The sequence below is a fragment of the Electrona antarctica genome (assembly GCF_951216825.1).
Source record: "Electrona antarctica genome assembly, chromosome: 6".
Taxonomy (NCBI): domain Eukaryota; kingdom Metazoa; phylum Chordata; class Actinopteri; order Myctophiformes; family Myctophidae; genus Electrona; species Electrona antarctica.
Window position 1 is genome coordinate 52,777,168 of NC_136811.1, and position 20,663 is coordinate 52,797,830.

Genomic DNA, 20,663 nt, shown 5'->3' on the forward strand with positions numbered 1-20,663 from the left:
CTTATTGTTCGTATTGCATATAGTTCTTTTCATATTGCTTGGCCCCTGTTATCGTTGCTTGCAGCTATATTATTCACTTAAGTCAGTGAGGGCAAGTGTGTTAGGTGAGCATCTTAATGCGACAACTTTCTGTTTCGTTTGTAGCTATTTCTGCCATATAGAGCAACTTTGACCGCTCTGTCACATGGAACTATTTTTTGTGTGGGAGCCAGTCACCCAATATTTGAGAGGACCTGTGATGTCATAACATCGCCGGAAACATTGTGAAAAAAGTTATGGCCATTTTTGTATATACCACACCATAGACAACCTATATAAGGCAAACATTTCCAAATTTCATCATGCTTTAAGTAGCATGTGACATGTCAAACTAGGGGGTTTCCCTGATTCTGAATCCATTCCAAGCATTAGTTTTGCATGAAAAAACACTTTTTACACGAATTTAGGCCAAGGAGTGTTTTTCGTGCAAAGCTAATGCTTGGAATGGATTCCGAATCATGAAAAACCCCTAGTTTGTCACATGCTACTTAAAGTATGATGAAATTTGGAAGATTTTGCCTTGTCTATGGTGTGGTATACAAAAATGGCCATAACCTTTTTTCGCGATGTTTCCGGCAGAGCAGACCTCTCATTCTGTGGACCTTAATGACCAAGTGAATAGAAAAAAAATGTCATGACATCACAGGTTAATCTATATTCCTTGAGCTTTTGGGCCTGTGGCACCGGCCATTTTTATCCATAGACAGTTAGTATGGCTGACGCAGCTTATTTGATTTAATGAATTAAACACTGTCTTCTTCTTTCAATTTGTATTTATTCATATATTCATATAAGATTAATGCCATGCTAATTTAATTGTGTATTTTGTGATTCAGCATTGGCTACATGGTGTACAGTCCAAGTTTTTTTTCTTTTCATATCTGTATTACGAGGACATTTCTGCACTAGGTTTGTTTTGGAGATTTATTTCAGGCTACTAATTGTCATGTTCTTCATGTATTTTCTTCTCACTGATTATCCAGATTTTCCAGTGAGGCTGGTCAACGGCCCAAACTCCTGTTCTGGCAGAGTAGAGATCTACCATGGTGGCAGTTGGGGGACGGTGTGTAGTGATAGGTGGGATCTGAATGATGCCCAGGTAGTGTGTAGACAGTTAGGCTGTGGAACGGCTCTGGCAGCACCAGGGTCTGCACACTTCGGACAGGGTAGTGGGAAAATCTGGTTGGCTGTAGTCAGCTGTTCAGGCAGTGAAACAAGTCTCTCACAGTGCAGCCATCCAGGACTTGGGATCCACGACTGTGGTCACCGTGAAGATGCTGGTGTTGTTTGTGAAGGTAAAATATAACTACTGTATGACCACTGTGTACATGTAGCATTATGAATGGAAGTGTTAGTAGGGCCTACTACAGTATGTGGGTTGCCATCACTAAAGATGAATTTGTTTTAAAAGGCAGAGTAACATGCTGGCATACTACTTTGTCTCAATTTTATCCTGTGAAAAGTTGTGAAGATATTTGCAACTATACAGCCTGTTCAGTGCTGTGTGACTATTTCCACTATTCTGACAAATCCCTCCCACCGTGTCGGAGAGGGCCGAGCCAAAACAACCTGTCACACGTACTGTATATTCAAGCCTACGTCACCCTATTGAAATGCATTGAAAAAGGCTGTAGGAATTACACTATTTTACCCGCTTTATAATATGTAAATACATAACTTTATTCATTAACATGACCAATGACATGTCCGCTACACTGCTATTTTTGAGGGGCGCTAGCCCCTTCTATGCCCAGCTTTGTCTGTTTGTGTGAACACAAACACGATGATTTGATTGGCTGATCACCCCATAGCGATGATTTGATTGGCTGAGCAAAGTACATATTGAGGATGAAAAATGCCAAAAGTTTCTGCACTAGGTTTGTTTTGGAGATTTATTTCAGGCTACTAATTGTCATGTTTTTTATGTTTTTTCTTCTCACTCAGGTGATTATCCAGATTATCCAGTGAGGCTGGTCGACGGAACAAACAACTGTTCTGGCAGAGTAGAGATCTACCATGGTGGCAGTTGGGGGACGGTGTGTAGTGATGGTTGGGAACTGAGTGATGCCCAGGTAGTGTGTAGACAGTTAGGCTGTGGGACGGCTCTGGCAGCACCAGGGTCTGCACACTTCGGACAGGGTAGTGGGAGCATCTGGTTGGCTGAAGTCAGCTGTTTAGGCTATGAAACACGTCTCTCACAGTGCAGCCATCTAGGATTTGGGATCCACGACTGTGGTCACAGTGAAGATGCTGGTGTTGCTTGTGGAGGTAAAATATAACTACTGCATGTCCACTGTGTATGTACCATTATGAATGTGTTAGTAGGTATATGTTAGTAGTATCTGGGTTGCCATCACTAAAGATGAATTTACATTTGCTTTAAAAGGCAGAGTAACATGCTGGCATACTAGTGTATATGGCTGACATAGATACGGCTTATTTGATTTAATTAATTAAATTATTTCAATTTGTATTTGTATTTATTCATATACTCATATAAGATTGATGCTGTGCTAATTTAATTGTGGTTTGTGATTCAGCATAGGCTATACTATACATGGTGTACAGTCCACGTTTTATTTCACATCTGTAGGCCTATTACAAGGACATTTCTGCACTAGGTTTCTTTTGGAGATTTATTTCAGGCTACTAATTGTCATGTTCTTCATGTATTTTCTTCTCACTGATTATCCAGATTTTCCAGTGAGGCTGGTCGACGGCCCAAAGTCCTGTTCTGGCAGAGTAGAGATCTACCATGGTGGCAGTTGGGGGACGGTGTGTGAGGATATGTGGGATCTGAATGATGCCCAGGTAGTGTGTAGACAGTTAGGCTGTGGAAGGGCTCTGGCAGCACCAGGGAATGCACGCTTCGGACAGGGTAGTGGGGAAATCTGGTTGGCTGCTGTCAGCTGTTCAGGCAGTGAAACAAGTCTCTCACAGTGCAGCCATCCAGGACTTGGGATCCACGACTGTTATCACTATGAAGATGCTGGTGTTGTTTGTGAAGGTAAAATATAACTACTGTATGAACACTGTACATGTAGCATTATGAAAGGAAGTGTTAGTAGGGCCTAGTATGTGGGTTGCCATTACTAAAGATGAATTTACATTTTCTTTAAAAGGCAGAGTAACATGCTGGCATACTACTTTGTCTCAATTTTATTGTGTGAAAAGCTGTGAAATTATTTGCAACTATACAGCTCTATACAGCCTGTTCAGTGCTGTGTGAAGGAGTTGAATATTGGCCACTATTCTCAGTATTCTGACAAATCCCTCCCGCCACGTCAGAGAGGGCCGAGCCAAAACAACGTGTCACACATATATTCAAGCCTTCGTCACCCTATTGAAATGCTCAAATGCATTGAAAAAGGCAGTGGGAATTACATTATTTTACCCTCTTTATAATAGAGTAAATGAAAAATGTATTAATTTAAGATAAAGTGTAGAGTGAAAACAGGAGGGGGGCTAGTATAGAACCTTGAGAAACTCCAGACGACTAAGGATATACTGTAGGTTTAAAGGGATAGTTCAGCAACTTCATCTTCATTGTTTGCTATTTGTGCCTTTTTTTTAACAGACGTTTACAAATGTTTGCCTTTGATGACGTGTTCCAGATTGTGATGCCATGTAGGGTTCATTTTATTTGACTTTATTTTATTCTATTTTGCAGCATAATATTATGCTTTGCTGTCATGTATTTTGCTTTTATTAAGTCTTTTGATCATATTGTATATATTTGCATTGCCGTTGAGAAGGTTATAAGCACAGTTTACCAAACACTGGGTCGGGAGACTCGGGATCTATTTGTGGGTCGCAGTCTGACACATTTTTATGCGTCTCTTTATCTTTTGTTTCCTACATTTGGTTTTTAATTATTATTATTTCAGAACATTTTCAAAAAAAACATTCCCAAAAAGGTAAAGATTTTCATGAATTAAAAACCAAATTCAATGTTTATGTTTTGTATATAGTTGCATGTTGCAAGGAGTTGTGAGTAGTTACATTGTGTGGTTTGAGCTTCACATCGAGGGATTCATATGAATAATGTGTTTTTTATCAACTTGTAAACTGAGCAGTGGAAGAATTTAATAAAACTTTACTTGCCTATAGTATTATTCCAGTCTGTTTATTCTTTAAATTAATGATGGATGTTTTTGTCTGGGTTTTCAAATGGCTCCACAATCAATCAAAAAGCCCCTCAATATAGTCTTCCTTTAACTGCAAATGTTAATAATAATAATAATATATACGATTTATATAGCGCTTTTCTGGGTACCCAAAGTCGCTTTACAGAAAAGTACAGACATTTTTATTAGAAAAACTAGTTAAAAGGTTTAAAAGGTTAAAAACTAGAATCAAAATAAAAAAAGGACAAACAAGAAGGGTGTGTGTGTGTGTGTGTGTGTGTGTGTGTGTGTGTGTGTGTGTGTGTGTGTGTGTGTGTGTGTGTGTGTGTGGGGGGGGGGGGGGGGGTATGTAGGGAAAGCCAGTTTGAAAAGGTGGGTTTTGAGTGCTTTTGAACATTTGGAAGGTGGGGGGGCAGCTCTGATGTGAGTTGGGAGTGAGTTCCACAGAGAAGGGGCGGCCACTGCGAAGGCCCTGTCTCCACAAGTTTCGTACATGTTGAAAGCTTGCAATACAATAATCTCACCTGCACTCTATTACATTGATTCTGATTCTTATCCATGCCCTGCATGTGCAGAGCAGACTGCAGATCAGTGGATACACAGTGACACACAGTTACCACACTGTATGGAATTTGAACTAAAATGACACCTTTACAGCAGGAATTAGTTTTGTGACTCATGTTGTTCACACATACTGTGTGAACATCATGCAATATAAAAGAGTTTATTGGCTATTCTGCATTTTGTGTTGTGTGTGTGCCCACGTGCGTGCGTGCGTGCGTGGGTGTACAAAAGTATATCAGAAACCACTTGGGTGGGACAGTGTAAAAGTCAGACTGGAGCTGAATATGTCTGTTCTGCAGCAGTGAACATGTCTGTTCTGCAGCAGTGAACATGTCTGTTCTGCAGCAGTGAACATGTCTGTTCTGCAGCAGTGAATATGTCTGTTCTGCAGCAGTGAACATGTCTGTTCTGCAGCAGTGAACATGTCTGTTCTGCAGCAGTGAACATGTCTGTTCTGCAGCAGTGAACATGTCTGTTCTGCAGCAGTGAACATGTCTGTTCTGCAGCAGTGAACATGTCTGTTCTGCAGCAGTGAACATGTCTGTTCTGCAGCAGTGAACATGTCTGTTCTGCAGCAGTGAACATGTCTGTTCTGCTGCAGTGAACATGTCTGTTCTGCAGCAGTGAATATGTCTGTTCTGCAGCAGTGAACATGTCTGTTCTGCAGCAGTGAACATGTCTGTTCTGCAGCAGTGAACATGTCTGTTCTGCAGCAGTGAACATGTCTGTTCTGCAGCAGTGAACATGTCTGTTCTGCAGCAGTGAACATGTCTGTTCTGCTGCAGTGAACATGTCTGTTCTGCAGCAGTGAATATGTCTGTTCTGCAGCAGTGAATATGTCTGTTCTGCAGCAGTGAACATGTCTGTTCTGCAGCAGTGAACATGTCTGTTCTGCAGCAGTGAACATGTCTGTTCTGCAGCAGTGAACATGTCTGTTCTGCAGCAGTGAACATGTCTGTTCTGCAGCAGTGAACATGTCTGTTCTGCAGCAGTGAACATGTCTGTTCTGCAGCAGTGAAGGCAATTGTTGGACAGTTTGACAAGAAAAGACAATGCAAGTAACAAAACATTTTAAGATATTCATGAATATAAAGTCGTATACATTGTAATGTGATGCACATTTTTAGTGGGTAGCCTACTTGTACTAAATATGTCCTTTTGTGTTACATTTGTGTGTTGTTCCTTAAGATGCCTGTCGAGCCAGGCGGATCAATGGGGATTGTAGAGGAGGAGAAGTGTACACCAAAGACAGTTCCAGATACCAAGGCGTAAAGGAGGCTACAGGAGATCAAGGTATGCGGTCAGTCAGTCAACAAACTCTCACAAAATGTTATGTGACCAAACGTCAAACGTTGCGTTGACACAGAAACACACGTACAGTGGTTTTTTTGCTCCCGATCCTATTCCGATCATTTGATTCTTAGTATCTGCCTATAACGATTTGTCCCGATCCGATATTTATATTTTTATAGAACACTTACTGTATCACAATTTCCAAAATCACAGACGATATCCAGTCCAATATATGGATATAATATTGATGCACCGGAAGGCCTTTTAAAACCGTTGTTGTACCATTACTGTCAAGTCTGTGTCACTGTTAGAGCTGTGATTATGGAAAAACTTATTATGGGTCCATAATCAGACCAGTTATTAAAGTTATTACCTTTTTTAACAAACAAAATCGTATCTTACTGCGAGATCGTTCTCATTTTGACTAAGAGCCAAAATAAAATAAGGTCCGCATTCAGAGACATGGCAGCCGACCTTCCCCTCCCGATTCCGATCTTTTGAAAATCACCCGATCGGCCCCGATTTCCGATCACGTGATCGGGTCGGACAACCCTAATTATAAGAATGTATAACGAGTGTTATAATGCCTTATAAGCGCATAACAATTGCATCATAATATTATAATGCATCGGGCGACTGTGGCTCAAGAGGTAGAGCAGGTCGTCCAATGATCCATGGGTCGGCGGTTCGAATCCGGCTCCTCCTGTCTACATGTCGAAGTGTCTTGGGCAAGACACTAAACCCCAAATTGCTCCCGATAGTTGGTACCTTGCATGGCTTCCGCCGCAATCGGTGTATGAATGTGTGTGTGAATGGGTGAATGTAATGCACAATCTATGTAAAGCGCCTTGGATAAAGGCGCTATATAAATGCACCATTTACCATTTATAATGCATTACAACTCAACTACAAATACACTCAACCGTGATATACAGTCTGAGTCTCACCTTGAACTCTATTGTACTAATAATCCTCCAGTTGTCAGAGAAGCTTCAGAGTGTGTGCAGTGTGTGTCACAGTGCTGTGTGTTCTACTAGCAGCTTCAGAGCGTGTGCAGTGTGTGTCACAGTGATGTGTGTTCTACTAGCAGCTTCAGAGTGTGTGCAGTGTGTGTCACAGTGCTGTGTGTTCTACTAGCAGCTTCAGAGCGTGTGCAGTGTGTGTCACAGTGCTGTGTGTTCTACTAGCAGCAGAGAAGCTTCAGAGCGTGTGCAGTGTGTGTCACAGTGCTGTGTGTTCTACTATAGCAGCTTCAGAGTGTGTGCAGTGTGTGTCACAGTGCTGTGTGTTTCTACTATAGCAGCTTCAGAGTGTGTGCAGTGTGTGTCACAGTGCTGTGTGTTCTACTAGCAGCTTCAGAGGCGTGTGCACTGTGCAGTGTGTGTGTCACAGTGCTGTGTGTTCTACAGCAGCTTCAGAGCGTGTGCAGTGTGGTGTCACAGTGCTGTGTTCTACTATGCAGCTTCAGAGTGTGTGCAGTGTGTGTCACAGTGCTGTGTGTTCTACTATAGCAGCTTCAGAGTGTGTGCAGTGTGTGTCACAGTGCTGTGTGTTCTACTATAGCAGCTTCAGAGTGTGTGCAGTGTGTGTCACAGTGCTGTGGTTCTACTATAGCAGCTTCAGAGTGTGTGCAGTGTGTGTCACAGTGCTGTGTGTTCTACTATAGCAGCTTCAGAGTGTGTGCAGTGTGTGTCACAGTGCTGTGTTCTACTATAGCAGCTTCAGAGCGTGTGCAGTGTGTGTCACAGTGCTGTGTGTTCTACTATAGCAGCTTCAGAGTGTGTGCAGTGTGTGTCACAGTGCTGTGTTCTACTATAGCAGCTTCAGAGTGTGTGCAGTGTGTGTCACAGTGCTGTGTGTTCTACTAGCAGCTTCAGAGTGTGTGCAGTGTGTGGTCACAGTGCTGGTGTTCTACTAGCAGCAGAGAAGCTTCAGAGCGTGTGCAGTGTGTGTCACAGTGCTGTGTGTTCTACTAGCAGCAGGAATCATTGGTGTGTCCACGTACTGTGAGTATCAGCTGCTCAAAGTTCATGTTCATGGTCTTACAACAATGAAATGATGCTTCACACAATGATTGCAATCATTGATCATGATGGCATTTCTAAGGGACTCCACATTGAGACTCTAAAAGTATTAATGATTTGGGCCAGATTATCAATATAATGCCTTCATGGGTAAGGGCTCGTTTTCTTTGCACTGAGACGAGCGGTGAGACCTGAGAAGAGAGGAAGGGAGTGGTTGTTACAGAACTTCTTCAACCTCTCATACACAAATGAATGAATGAATGAATGAATGAATGGACGGACGGACGGACGGAACGGACGGACGGACGGACGGACGGACGGACGGACGGACGACGAACGAACAAACAAATTAATGAATTAATGAATGAATGTTCATTGTCTGCTGGATCTCTTTATGCTCCTCTGCTCAATGGACAGCAGATATAAGGATGCACGGTACACTACAGACAGACATGTAATGTGTGGTTAAATGTACAAGAGCCTCTTACCCATTTAGGCCTGACGTCAAAATGTAAAAAAATGCCTTTTTAAAATGTATTTTTTTCTGAAAAACCTCATGTTCTATATCAGTGGTTCTCAATATTTCATGTCAAGGACCCCAAAAATGATATGTAATATGACGCCGACCCCCATCTGAAAATATGTTGTTCCAGGGACACCCCGGGCTCCATTTTCGTCACCGCTAAACCCCTTACTCCTAAACTTCTTTGCCTTTTTTTACTATTTTGCTAAACATTTTTGAATAGTTAAAATGGCAGTCTACAAGCTCACAACGTGTCAATGTAGATTGGCTAGTTGAACTATTCAAAAATGTTTTTCAAAATAGTAAAAAAAGGCAAAGAAGTTTAGGGATAAGGGGTTTAGCAGTGACGAAAATGGAGCCCCCCAGAAGCAAAGATTTGAGAGGCACATTTTCACGATTTTTCAAAAATATACAGACCTACAAGTTCATAGAGCGCAGCACTCAGCTGCCGCTGATTGGCCAGGCCGTTTTGTGACCGGGCATCAAGTCTGCCTGAGAGTTCCAGATGGGAGCAGGAGGGGAACCCAGTGTTACTCTCTGCTGCCCCATCTGGAGGAGGGGGGAACCCAGTGTACTCTCTGCTGCCCCCATCTGGCGGAGTCAGGTAAGCCATCATGCAGCCTCCGGCTTTTCACCAGAGGAGAAAAAACTGCTCGGTATTTGGGCTAAAAAACTGCCAATGCCGTCATCACAAATGTGATGATGTCAAGTGGGCATGCCGTTTTAAGCCCAATGAGTGTTTTTTTTTTGCAAAACTAATGCTTGGAATGGATTCAGCATCATGAAAAACCCCTAGTTTGACACATCACATGCTAGATAAAGCATGATGACATTTTGAATATTTTGCCTTCTATAGGTTGTTAATGGTATGGTCACATATTATGCCAATTATGAAAATTGCTCAACATAAGTGCAAGTTAGCATCCCGGCAGTTTCTACATGCTGGGGACCCATACTAAACATTTCTAACATAAAACGTTGGTGTACTAAACATGTCCGGGTTCACTTTTTGGCTACTATATAGACTATAACTAGAAATAAATGTCAGAGCTGAAATCGACATGTCAATATTAATAAAAAATCACACCCGTGTGAACTGAGTGGTGCAACTCCGCCCCCCCCCCCCCCCCCCCCCACCCCTCTCTCTCTCTCTCTCTCTCTCTCTCTCTCTCTCTCTCTCTCTCTCATTAGCAGGCAAACAGTGCAGCACTATCTCTCTCTCTGTTTCTGGCACAACAGCATACATAGGTTAACACGGACATTGCTGTTCCTTGGAGTGGTTGCACCACTCAAAAACAGCTATAGGTGTAATGTTAGAGTCCACAGAAGTGAACCTTTCAAGCCCTTTTGCTGTTTTCTCAACTCGCTGTTTCTCCCCAAGACATGACTCTTATATAAGCCATATCTCCAAAAACTAGTGGGTCAAAATGAACAACCAATATGTCCATTTTTGAAGCTATGATTCCCTGCTTTCATATGACATGAAAGACTTAATGAGGGGAAGGGGGAAAAAAAGTAATATCCAATGACTTGTCAAGGTGGGTCACCCATGTCATTTACCCTGCAGGTACTGGGGCAGTGGATACCCCCTTAATGTCATTTACCCTGCAGGTACTGGGGCAGTGGATACCCCCTTAATGTCATTTACCCTGCAGGTACTGGGGCAGTGGATACCCCCTTAATGTCATTTACCCTGCAGGTACTGGGGCAGTGGATACCCCCTTAATGTCATTTACCCTGCAGGTACTGGGCAGTGGATACCCCCTTAATGTCATTTACCCTGCAGGTACTGGGGCAGTGGATACCCCCTTAATGTCATTTACCCTGCAGGTTACTGGGGCAGTGGATACCCCCTTAACAATAGAGACGACAACTGTGCAGTATACTGGCACGGAAAGGGGGATGGGCGAATGCAGGATGTACACACAAGGCTCACTTTTCACACATCCGGAAGGCCTTCCGGATGTGTGATGTGTGATGTGTTTCTCTAAGACCAGGGACCACATTCTACAAATGTCTTCTAAATTCGGACAGTTTTCTGAAGAAAAGGGGGAAAAACTGTTTCTATGGGCGCACGCACGCGCACACGCACACGCACACACACACACGCATGCACACACACACACACACGCACACGCACACGCACACACACACACACACACACACACACACACACACACACACACACACACACACACACACACACACACACACACACACACACACACACACACACCAGTAAAGACCTGTGAAGTGTGGGATCATTCCATGCAAGTAGTTTAAACATTTTATGTTGTATTTTATTTTCCATATAGCCCATATTTCACCATATGCGATGTCCAGCAGAGGGATGTTTTTGCAGTATAGAGCCTACAGTTTGCAATGTAGGCATATTTAGCCTGTGCTATTCATGATTATGAACACATCATTTTGTTGTTGCTTTCCTTTCAGACCATACTGTCAAACGGTCTTATAGGTTTTACACTGGCAGCCAAATCTAGCCTGAATCAGATCTGTCACATCCAGATTTAAATCAGATTTGTTTAAATAGGTCTAAATGCAGACAGGTCACATATAAGTCACATGGAATCAGATTTTTTAAATGGTGCTGCAGAGAAAGCAGGTAGGGATGTATAGCTCTGGTCCATGTGTAAGGTATATGGACCAGAGCTACATCCCTACCTGCTTTCTCTGCACCATTTAAGGCGGTTTCCAAATGGTAAAATGCAAAAGACCAATATTATTATGAAGAAAACAAGATGTTAAGACCGCTAAACCAAATAGAATAAAGTTTACCTTCAGAAAAAGGCGTTGTTTATGCCTTCTGAATGTATGTAGGTCTTTTAACATGTAATGTCTATGGAGTGACGTCACGTCAACACCACTAGGTCTGGAAGGGGGGGCGTGGAATGGCTGTGAGACAGGCCTATAGCAAATTGTGCAAAGCGAATATAATTAACATACAGTATGGACACTCCCCCAATGCTAAAATATGCACGTGGTATGTGTGTGCGTTCAGCACGGCTTCCATAATACGAAAGGGCGCAGAGCGAGGCCATGATATGACCAAATTCTGGTTTAGCACCTTTTTAATGGGACTGTGTATGTTTTGGTTTTAGTTCAATGTTTGTTTTAAAAAAAACGCCATTGACAATGAAGAGAAATTAACGTTTGTTTTGTCCCTAACACACAAACATTAAATCCCATTAACAATAAAGAGAATTTAATGTTTGTTTTGACACCGTTTGTTTCACATCATCATTAAATCATCTAATCAACATGAGTTAGACACGGGTGTGATTTCTTTACACTCTACGACAGTAGGCTAACCCACGTCTGTAGTGACTGGTTCAGTTGGACAATCAACGGAATGAGTGGCAGCTGTGCGTGCAAGCCTACAGTAACAGCACAGTGTTTGCCTCATCGTAGCCTACCGCTATATGTTCGGCATGCTTCTAGTGATGCACCGAATATTCGGCCACAGAACATATTCGGCAGAAAATGGCTAAAAATGCATTTTCGGCCTATTCGGTTTCGGCCCGAATAGGCAGAAAATATATCACCGAATAGTGTACGCAATTAATGCATTCAAAAGAGCTGGAAAAAATGTTTTATGGACCCTTACTAGTGATTATTATTCAAGTTTTGCCATAACTATTTATTTTGCCATAAATCAGGTAGCTTTAAGGTACGGCCATGACAGCAATGGTAGGAAAAAAGATATAATATTAATCATATTCGGATATTCGGTATTCGGTTTTCAGCCAACTGTTTCCTATATTCGGTATTCGGTTTTCAGCCAACTGTTTCCTATATTCGGTATTGGGTTTTCAGCCAACTGTTTCCTATATTCGGTATTCGGTTTCGGCCAAGAATTCATCTTTCGGTGCATCCTAGTCTACATGTTGGGTTTGGTGTTTTGCAAGATCAGCTAAATTAGGTTCATGGGGTCATGGGGTCATATTGGTCGTTGGGTTTGTGACCACCATCAAAAGCTGACCTATATTTTAGCACCTGATAAGATGACCCAAACTGCTGAGCAGTCTAAACACCGCTATATGACCAGCGACCCAAACTGCTGAGCAGTCTAAACACCGCTATATGACCAGCCCTTTATTGACAGCCAGGCGTTTATGGGATAATAGAAGCACGACAGACAGACAGACAGACAGACAGACAGACAGACAGACAGACAGACAGACAGACAGACAGACAGACAGACAGACAGACAGGGGCAATAGGTACTGTACTGTACATGGGGGGTGGTGCGTGCGTGCGTGCGTGCGTGCGGGCAGACGCAACGGCACAGTCTACCATTCATTGTCAATGGAGGCCGACATGATGATGCAAAGATGCAGTCTACCAGGACGCAATGATGCGTACAGTAGCTGCTCCAAATGATACGTTTTGATGATTGCCATGATGACGATGATTCGTCTTTGTGCAACATAAGTGTAGAGGGTTTAAGTGGTTGAACTGTTAGTTACGTTGATAAATTCCAAATATTATCAAGTATTCTGAGGCACCCCTGGACTTGCATCACGGCGCCCTGCACTTTGAGAGGCCCTGCGCTATATCTGCACAGGCATATGGAATGATGTTGACACTACCTGTTTTCTTCCACTTTTATGAGGAAACTGGTGACCAAAAGATAAAGAAAAGAGAAGTTACTATAAGTTACAGAAGCGGTCAGCGTCGTCATCAACGTCGATGTAGAAATGTGTTGTCCATTAATGAAGGCAAGCAGTCCTTAGGGGCATACACCCATAGACATTATATAAAGGCTAGATGGCTCAAAGCGGAGTCTCTGACATAGTTCACCCGGCGGCCATCTTGCTGAGGGGCTACAGTACAGTATGTTCAATGGCAGCTCAAACAAAAATAGTCATAACTCGCTCAAATCTTGACGGATTTACAAACTGGTTGGTTTATTACAAACGTTGTCAACGCGGCTATGATTATCTGCTTAATTGTTTGTTTGTTATATGAACGTCGTATAAAAGCATATAAGTATGAGGACGTCTCTGACGTTTACAACAAACAAAACCGTTTGAAAATCGTTTGAAAATTGAGTAAGTGGTTAAAAAGTACATGCCCATAGACACAATGTTATGCTGCCCCTCGGTAAGATGGCCGCCACGTAGCAACGTCGCTCTCCATTGGCCGCCACGTAGCAACGTCGCTCTCCATTGGCCAGAGCGCAGGTGAGCCATCTAGATTTCTTATATCTATGAGTACACCTTCCATGTCACTGATCACATGACCCCAACAATCACTGATCACATGACCCCAACAATCACTGATCACATGACCCCAACAATCACTGATCACATGACCCCAACAATCACTGATCACATGACCCCAACAATCACTGATCACATGACCCCAACAATCACTGATCACATGACCCCAACAATCACTGATCACATGACCCCAACAATCAATTCTCCAGTTCCAGGCAACACAGAACGGGGGATTTCCACACAACAGCTCTAAGTGACATGGTTAATGTTGAAACTGAGTGGTATTCCCCTTTCACTCTTCCTTTTAACTGCACATGTTGAGAGCTCGCACCACATACAATGAATTCACCCATGTCTATTTATTTTTTTTACATTGATTCTAATCATTATCCACTCACTCCCTGTGCAGAATGCAGATCAGTTACAACACTGGAATTTGAATTAAAATCATATCAATGCAATGATGATCATTCAGTGATTTATATACCAATTATATTGAACAAAACAAACGTCTCTGTTGTTTTCACCGTAGCACATATAAGATGCAGGGTGTGAGGAGCACGTGTTTTGAAATCACTCTTTTATGAGAAAACATTTTCATAAATAAAGGTCATAAATTGTACATAGGCGTATCACTTAATAGATAACTTAATTGGCCAAGTTTATTTCCGATCGAGGGTGCATAATTTGACAGTTGTTATGTTCACTTTACGCTGCTCATGCAGACTCATGTTCACAGTCTTCACACATTCTGCGGTTAAGTGTTTTTTGGGGTGTTCTGCTTTTGGTGTGTGTGTGCGTGTCAAAAGTACATCTGAAACCACTTGGGTGTTAAAGTCAGCCTGGACAGAGCTCAGTCAGGTATTCTGCAACAGTGAAGATTAATATGATGTAGGAGGACAGTCTGACAAGATAAGATGTGAGTAACAAACTAAACATCTTGAATATAGTACATTATATTGCAATCACTTTGCATAATAATATTCTGAACATCATTAGCGTGTATTTGTGCTAATTAAGTCTCTGTGACATTTTTGTGTTGTTTAATTCTTAAGATGTCTGGCGGATCAAAGGGGCTGAGGTACGTTAGAGGAGACCAGGAGGAGGAGGCAGTGTACGCCAATGTAGAGAGACTCCAGCAGGCTACGGGAGATCAAGGTACACAGTGACACTTAACAGAACTCATGCTTACTTCAATGCATGAGGAGTCCAAGCTGCTTCTTTTCACCGCATTGCATCATTCATGACCAGCACTTATAATACCATTACAATTTACAATTTAGGCCTTTAGCAGACGCTCTTAATCCAGCTGGGCGACTTACATTAAGCAAGAACAAAAAACATGGTAAAACATTAAATACATGTAAAAAAAAATGTCATCATGAATCATATGTAAGCTAAGACCCTAACAGTGGGATATCTATATAATTAAACTATGCGTATACACTAGTATAGAGTGCTATATGTCTACCGAAAATGCTATTTAAGTTACATAAGTTGAGCCTATGCATACGCCTGTAAGGTCGTCGAGGCTAGGGCAAGCTTGCTATATGGGCTAAGATGGAGTCTGAAGTCTACGGTGGAAGAATAAGGGAGAAGGGTTTGGGACGTGTGGAGCGTTGTAACTGTAACGGGCAGCGGTGGCTCAGGGGTAGAGTGGCTGGATGGGGCGGCGGTGGCTCAGGGGTAGAGTGGCTGGATGGGGCGGCGGTGGCTCAGGGGTAGAGTGGCTGGATGGGGCGGCGGTGGCTCAGGGGTAGAGTGGCTGGATGGGGCGGCGGTGGCTCAGGGGTAGAGTGGCTGGATGGGGCGGCGGTGGCTCAGGGGTAGAGTGGCTGGATGGGGCGGCGGTGGCTCAGGGGTAGAGTGGCTGGATGGGGCGGCGGTGGCTCAGGGGTAGAGTGGCTGGATGGGGCGGCGGTGGCTCAGGGGTAGAGTGGCTGGATGGGGCGGCGGTGGCTCAGGGGTAGAGTGGCTGGATGGTAACCGCAAGGTTGCCAGTTCAAACCCGGGCTCCCCCAGAGTTAGTGTCGAAGTGTCCTTGAGCAAGACACTGAACCCCAAATTGCTTCTGATGTGCTGATTGGTGCCTTGCATGCAGGTTTCCGCCGCCATCGGTGTATTAATGTGTGTGTGAATGGGTGAATGTAATGCACAATCTATGTAAAGTGCCTTGGATAAAGGCGCTATGTAAATGCAGTTAATGCACCATTTATATCAAAGCTGTTTCACCTTAAACTGTACTGTACGACTATATCCTCCAGTTGTCCAGAGAACCGTCCTCGTTGAGGTGGAGACAAGCAGCTTCAGAGTGTGTGCGGTGTGTGTCACAGTGCTGTGTGTTCTACTAGCAGCAGGAATCATTGGTGTGTCCACGTACTGTGAGTATCACGCACACACACACACACACACACACACACACACACACACACACACACACACACACACACACACACACACACACACACACACACACACACACACATACACAGGCTGCTGCGGACACAGACTCTAGGGCTTCACTCACACCTTCGCATCTAGCATACAACATTGTTGGATGCTACCCAATGCATTTCCAATGGAAGTCACATGGTTTGACACAACATTTTTGTTGTACGGCTTTTGACTATGTTTCAACTGCCCCCCTCCTCCTCTCATACAACAAAAATGTTGTGTCAAACCATGTGACTCCCATTGGAATTGAATTGCGAGCTTGAATTGCATGATTGCATCATGTATGAGGGGGAGGGGGGAAGTCGAAACACAGCCGAAAGGCGTACAACAAAAATGTTGTGTCAAACCATGTGACTTCCATTGGAAATGCATTGGGGCAAGATGTAAACAAACCCATTTGAAAATAGCCGATCTACAAGCTCACAATGCGTCGCGATGCGATGCATTGTGAGCTTGTAGATCAGCTATTTTCAAAAGATTTTGAACTTGTGAAAATGGGACATTTTGCAATATGAGTACTTTAACTTTGAAGTACATTTTGGTGACGGTACTTTTGTAGCCTATACTTTTGCTTGAGTAAAAAATTTTATACAGGACTTCTACTTGTAATGGTGTACATCTAGTATACTTTTACTTAAGTACAATTGAGTAGCCTACTTTTCCCACCACTGTGTCTAATTAAAAAAGAATGTTAACTGTGTTTATTGTCAACTTGTGGTCCATTGCAGATCATTCGGCCATTAACGACCTGAACCTGGAGAGAGACCAATTGGAGACCAGCTATAACAACACAATCCTGCAGAGAGACCAATTGGAGACCAGCTATAACAACACAATCCTGCAGAGAGACCAATTGGAGACCAGCTATAACAACACAATCCTGCAATTACAACATGAAGTAAACCAGCTTAAAAGAAAGATAGCAGGTGAGAGAGATAACACACCTTGCTGAAGGAATATTAAGGTGTCTATTATTATTGATATTTAAATTATTGTCAAGGAAGTGTGAGTGGCATTTAAAATTAAAGCAGCACTATGTAACTGTTTAACTACTATATAGAATATTTTGTCCCATACAATTATTAAGTTACACGTTACAATCATCCTTCCATAAATGTAAAGACTCAGGGGGGGTCCCTGCTATAGAGCGTCGCAGTCCCGCCCCTACCATGGACCAGGAAATGATTCTCCGTTCATTTTCCTCATAGACATTTCAGAAAGTATTTATTTAAAGACGTTTACGCCGCGGACTAAGCCAACTCGAGTCGTGACAAATCATGACAACAAACACAATTTTTGGGGCCGAAGAAATAATTAGAAAGAAGAAAAGAACGGCAGGTTACAACACTTTTTTTGTTGTTTTTCTTCTTTGTAATTATTTGTTTGGTCCAAAATATTGTTTGTGTTGTCATGAGTTGTCACGACTCGAGTTGGCTTTGTCCGCGGCGTAACCGTCTTTAAATAAATACTTTTTGAAATGTCTATGGGAAAAATGCATTGGGATTCATTTCCTGGTCCATGGTAGGGGGCGGGACTGCGACGCTCTATAGGTGCTTGACATTACGCACTGAGCATTCTTTGGTCTAATAGACGTCTAATATTCGTCTAAAGGGTCGTCTAAAAATGCGATAAAAAACGTCTAAAAATGAAAGTTTTTTAGACGTCTATTCTTAGATTAGACGTTGATTAGCGGTTGTTTAAACGTCTATATATAGACCGTCTATATATAGACGTTTAAACAACCGCTAATCAACGTCTAATCTAAGAATAGACGTCTAAAGAACTTTCATTTTTAGACGTTTTTTTATCCCATTTTTAGACGCACGTCTATTGCTCAGCGGGTAGGCCTCATCATGGCACTTTGCCATGGCATTAAAGCAGAACTGCCAGTCAAAGCGAAGACTGGCCGATCACAGGGCGTCCTCGCCGGACATGCCTGCAGAGACTCTTTGCTAATCTAGTCAAAGACGTCAATTGGCTGCCATGTTATTTGTGTCCAGAGTGGCCACTGATATCCCAAACTACAATAGTGTTGCTTTAATTACATATGTAGCTACTAGTTAAACATATCTTAAATAATGAAAATGAGCAGAAACACTATTTATTCAATAAATAAATACATGAATTAATAGGTCTGCCCCCCACTACATCTCTGGCTACTATTGTATGGCGACTATCAAACAAACGTATTAAGTTACCACGGCTAAGTCGGGGAAATGTTTACCTTATGTTTATCAAGCAAAAGTCACCAACAACTATAATTATTATATCTACTCTACATGTCTTGTTTGATGTTTAGTCATGTTGTGTCCCAGTGGATGGGAGAGGTTTGGATGCAGCTGTTACTACAAATCTACTGAAAAGGCAGGCATCACTTGGCAGGAAAATAGGCAACAGTGTCTGGACAAAGGAGCAGATATGGTCATTGTTAACAATCAAGAGGAACAGGTTAGTGGATCGCTGTGTGTGTGCGTGTGTGCGTGTGTGCGTGCGTGCGTGCGTGCGTGCGTGCGTGCGTGCGAAGATGTTGATCATATAAGATGTTGATCTTTGGATAATGAATAGTGAAAACCTGAATGCATTATGAGAACATTTATTATGTTTCTATCATGTCAATTCAATTAATCAGGAATTCATCCGCGGATTTGCCGCCCCTGGAACATGGATTGGTCTGAACAGGACTGGGGGCAAATGGACGTGGGTGGATGGAACACCACTGACACAGTGAGACATTTTACTAAGTTGTTCAGAGCGCCGCAGTCCCGCCCCCTTTCCAGACCCGGAAAATTATTCCCCGTTCATTTTCCTCATATACTTTTCAAAAGATATGTATTTAAAGACGTTTCCGCTGTGGACAAAGCCAACTCGAGTTGTGACAAATCATGACAATAAACACAATGTTTTGGTCCCGATCAAATAATTAGAAAGAAGGCAGGTCAATTACAACACTTTTTATTTTGTTTGTCTTCTAACAAATTATTTGATCGTGTGTTTATTGTCATGATTTGTCACAACTCGAGATGGCTTTGTCCGCGGCGTAAACGTCTTTAAATATATACTTTTTGAAAAGTCTATGAGGAAAATGAACGGGGAATTATTTTCCGGGTCTGGAAAGGGGGCGGGACTGCGACGCTCTATTGTCATCAAGGTCACTATATACTGTAGTGTATATTTGAGTGTGAGTGGATGTGATTTAAAATTAAATGCCTAATTTAGTTGTTGTTTACTCTTCAGGTTGTGGGCCACAAGCAGTCCTCGTACTGATGCAGACTGGAACTGTGCATACTGGAGCGGTGTTGGAGGATGGTCTAATTCACCATGTACATACACAGGCCACTGGATGTGTGAGAACTGAGGAGTCATTTATCTTAAAGAACCACTTCACCACTTTTCAACCTATCTTCATAAATTTGGTCTGCGTCTCATATAGGAGGGCTGTGTGTGGGCAGTCCAGTGACATCATCATTATCAGATCTTTTTTAAACAAGATTTTTTTTTTATGCAGGAGGGGGCCTATAGCCTATTATGGGGAGTATACATCTGTATGCATCTCGGACTATACCTTTACTTTTTGAGGTTCCAAACGGCGCTACAGTCAACTAAGGATATAGAGTTTAAAGGTATATTCAGTGATTTTCACTTAATTCAAATATCACTTATTTTTTCTTAATTTTTGGATAATCCTCCCTACTATAAAGTGTGCTGACCATATAAGGAGTTCCTCCTTGTCCCCAGTGAGCCCCTGGGGTCAAAAAACCCTAGTTTCGGTTTGGGCTTTGGATGGCAAAGCTTTCATCCAATCAGGATGAGAGAGGCCTTCCTCCAATCATGATCGAGTGGGGCGGGCCTTGGTGTGTGTGCTGTTGGTCTGTTGTACTTCCCTCACTGTAGAGCGTGTGCATGTGCACATCTTGTAACCAGGGCGGACTGTTTTTTTCTCCAAATCACCCAAATCACTGAATGCTCCTTTAACTGGTTCATACAGGCCACCTCCTATTAGAATGTCAGAATGACTCCTCATTGATTGGTTCATACAGGCCACCTCCTATTAGAATGTCAGAATGACTCCTCATTGATTGTTCTTCCCGTACTAAAGACAGTGAGATTTCAACTTTTTGTTAATGTTTTACTTCATTGAATCAAAGGTTTTGGAAAATGAAAGTGGTTACGTTATATGTGGGTTTTATGAAAAGTATAGCTTGGACTAAATCAGTTCTTCATTGAGTTATTTTTTAAGTTATTAAAACAAGAAATTATAATATGCATATTCTGTAATCTGTAGTATATGTATAGTAGATTGTTGATGAGGTTTTAAGTACAAACACGTGACTTATTTTTTATTACAGCGATTAATTAATAATGTTTGTAAACTGGGTTTTTATAAACTCAACAGTGG

General features: G+C 42.4%; 2 protein-coding genes across 3 annotated transcripts in view; both read left to right on the forward strand.

Annotated features, from left to right (window-relative positions):
- LOC306925145 (scavenger receptor cysteine-rich domain-containing group B protein-like) overlaps window positions 1–6,002 on the forward strand; it is a gene marked incomplete at its 3' end in the record, with an annotated part of 797,673 nt that extends 791,671 nt beyond the window's left edge. The window contains exons 5-7 of the mRNA XM_079503827.1: window positions 1,023–1,334; window positions 1,984–2,111; window positions 5,919–6,002. Of these exons, the coding sequence (XP_079359953.1) occupies window positions 1,023–1,334; window positions 1,984–2,111; window positions 5,919–6,002 (524 nt within the window). The remainder of the gene's footprint in view (window positions 1–1,022; window positions 1,335–1,983; window positions 2,112–5,918) is intronic.
- LOC306924174 (CD209 antigen-like protein D) lies at window positions 5,928–19,673 on the forward strand. 2 transcript variants are annotated; one of them, XM_079502571.1, is made up of 7 exons: window positions 5,928–6,023; window positions 14,869–14,971; window positions 16,078–16,194; window positions 16,996–17,193; window positions 18,567–18,715; window positions 18,897–18,991; window positions 19,502–19,673. In XM_079502571.1, the coding sequence occupies exons 2-7, from the start codon at window positions 14,869–14,871 to the stop codon at window positions 19,620–19,622; spliced, it is 783 nt and encodes a 260-aa protein (XP_079358697.1). In that variant the 5' UTR covers window positions 5,928–6,023; the 3' UTR covers window positions 19,623–19,673. The 2 variants fall into 2 exon arrangements, with proteins under 2 accessions (XP_079358697.1, XP_079358696.1); XM_079502570.1 differs by lacking the exon at window positions 5,928–6,023 and adding an exon at window positions 14,637–14,732.
- Window positions 19,674–20,663: the final 990 nt, after the last annotated feature.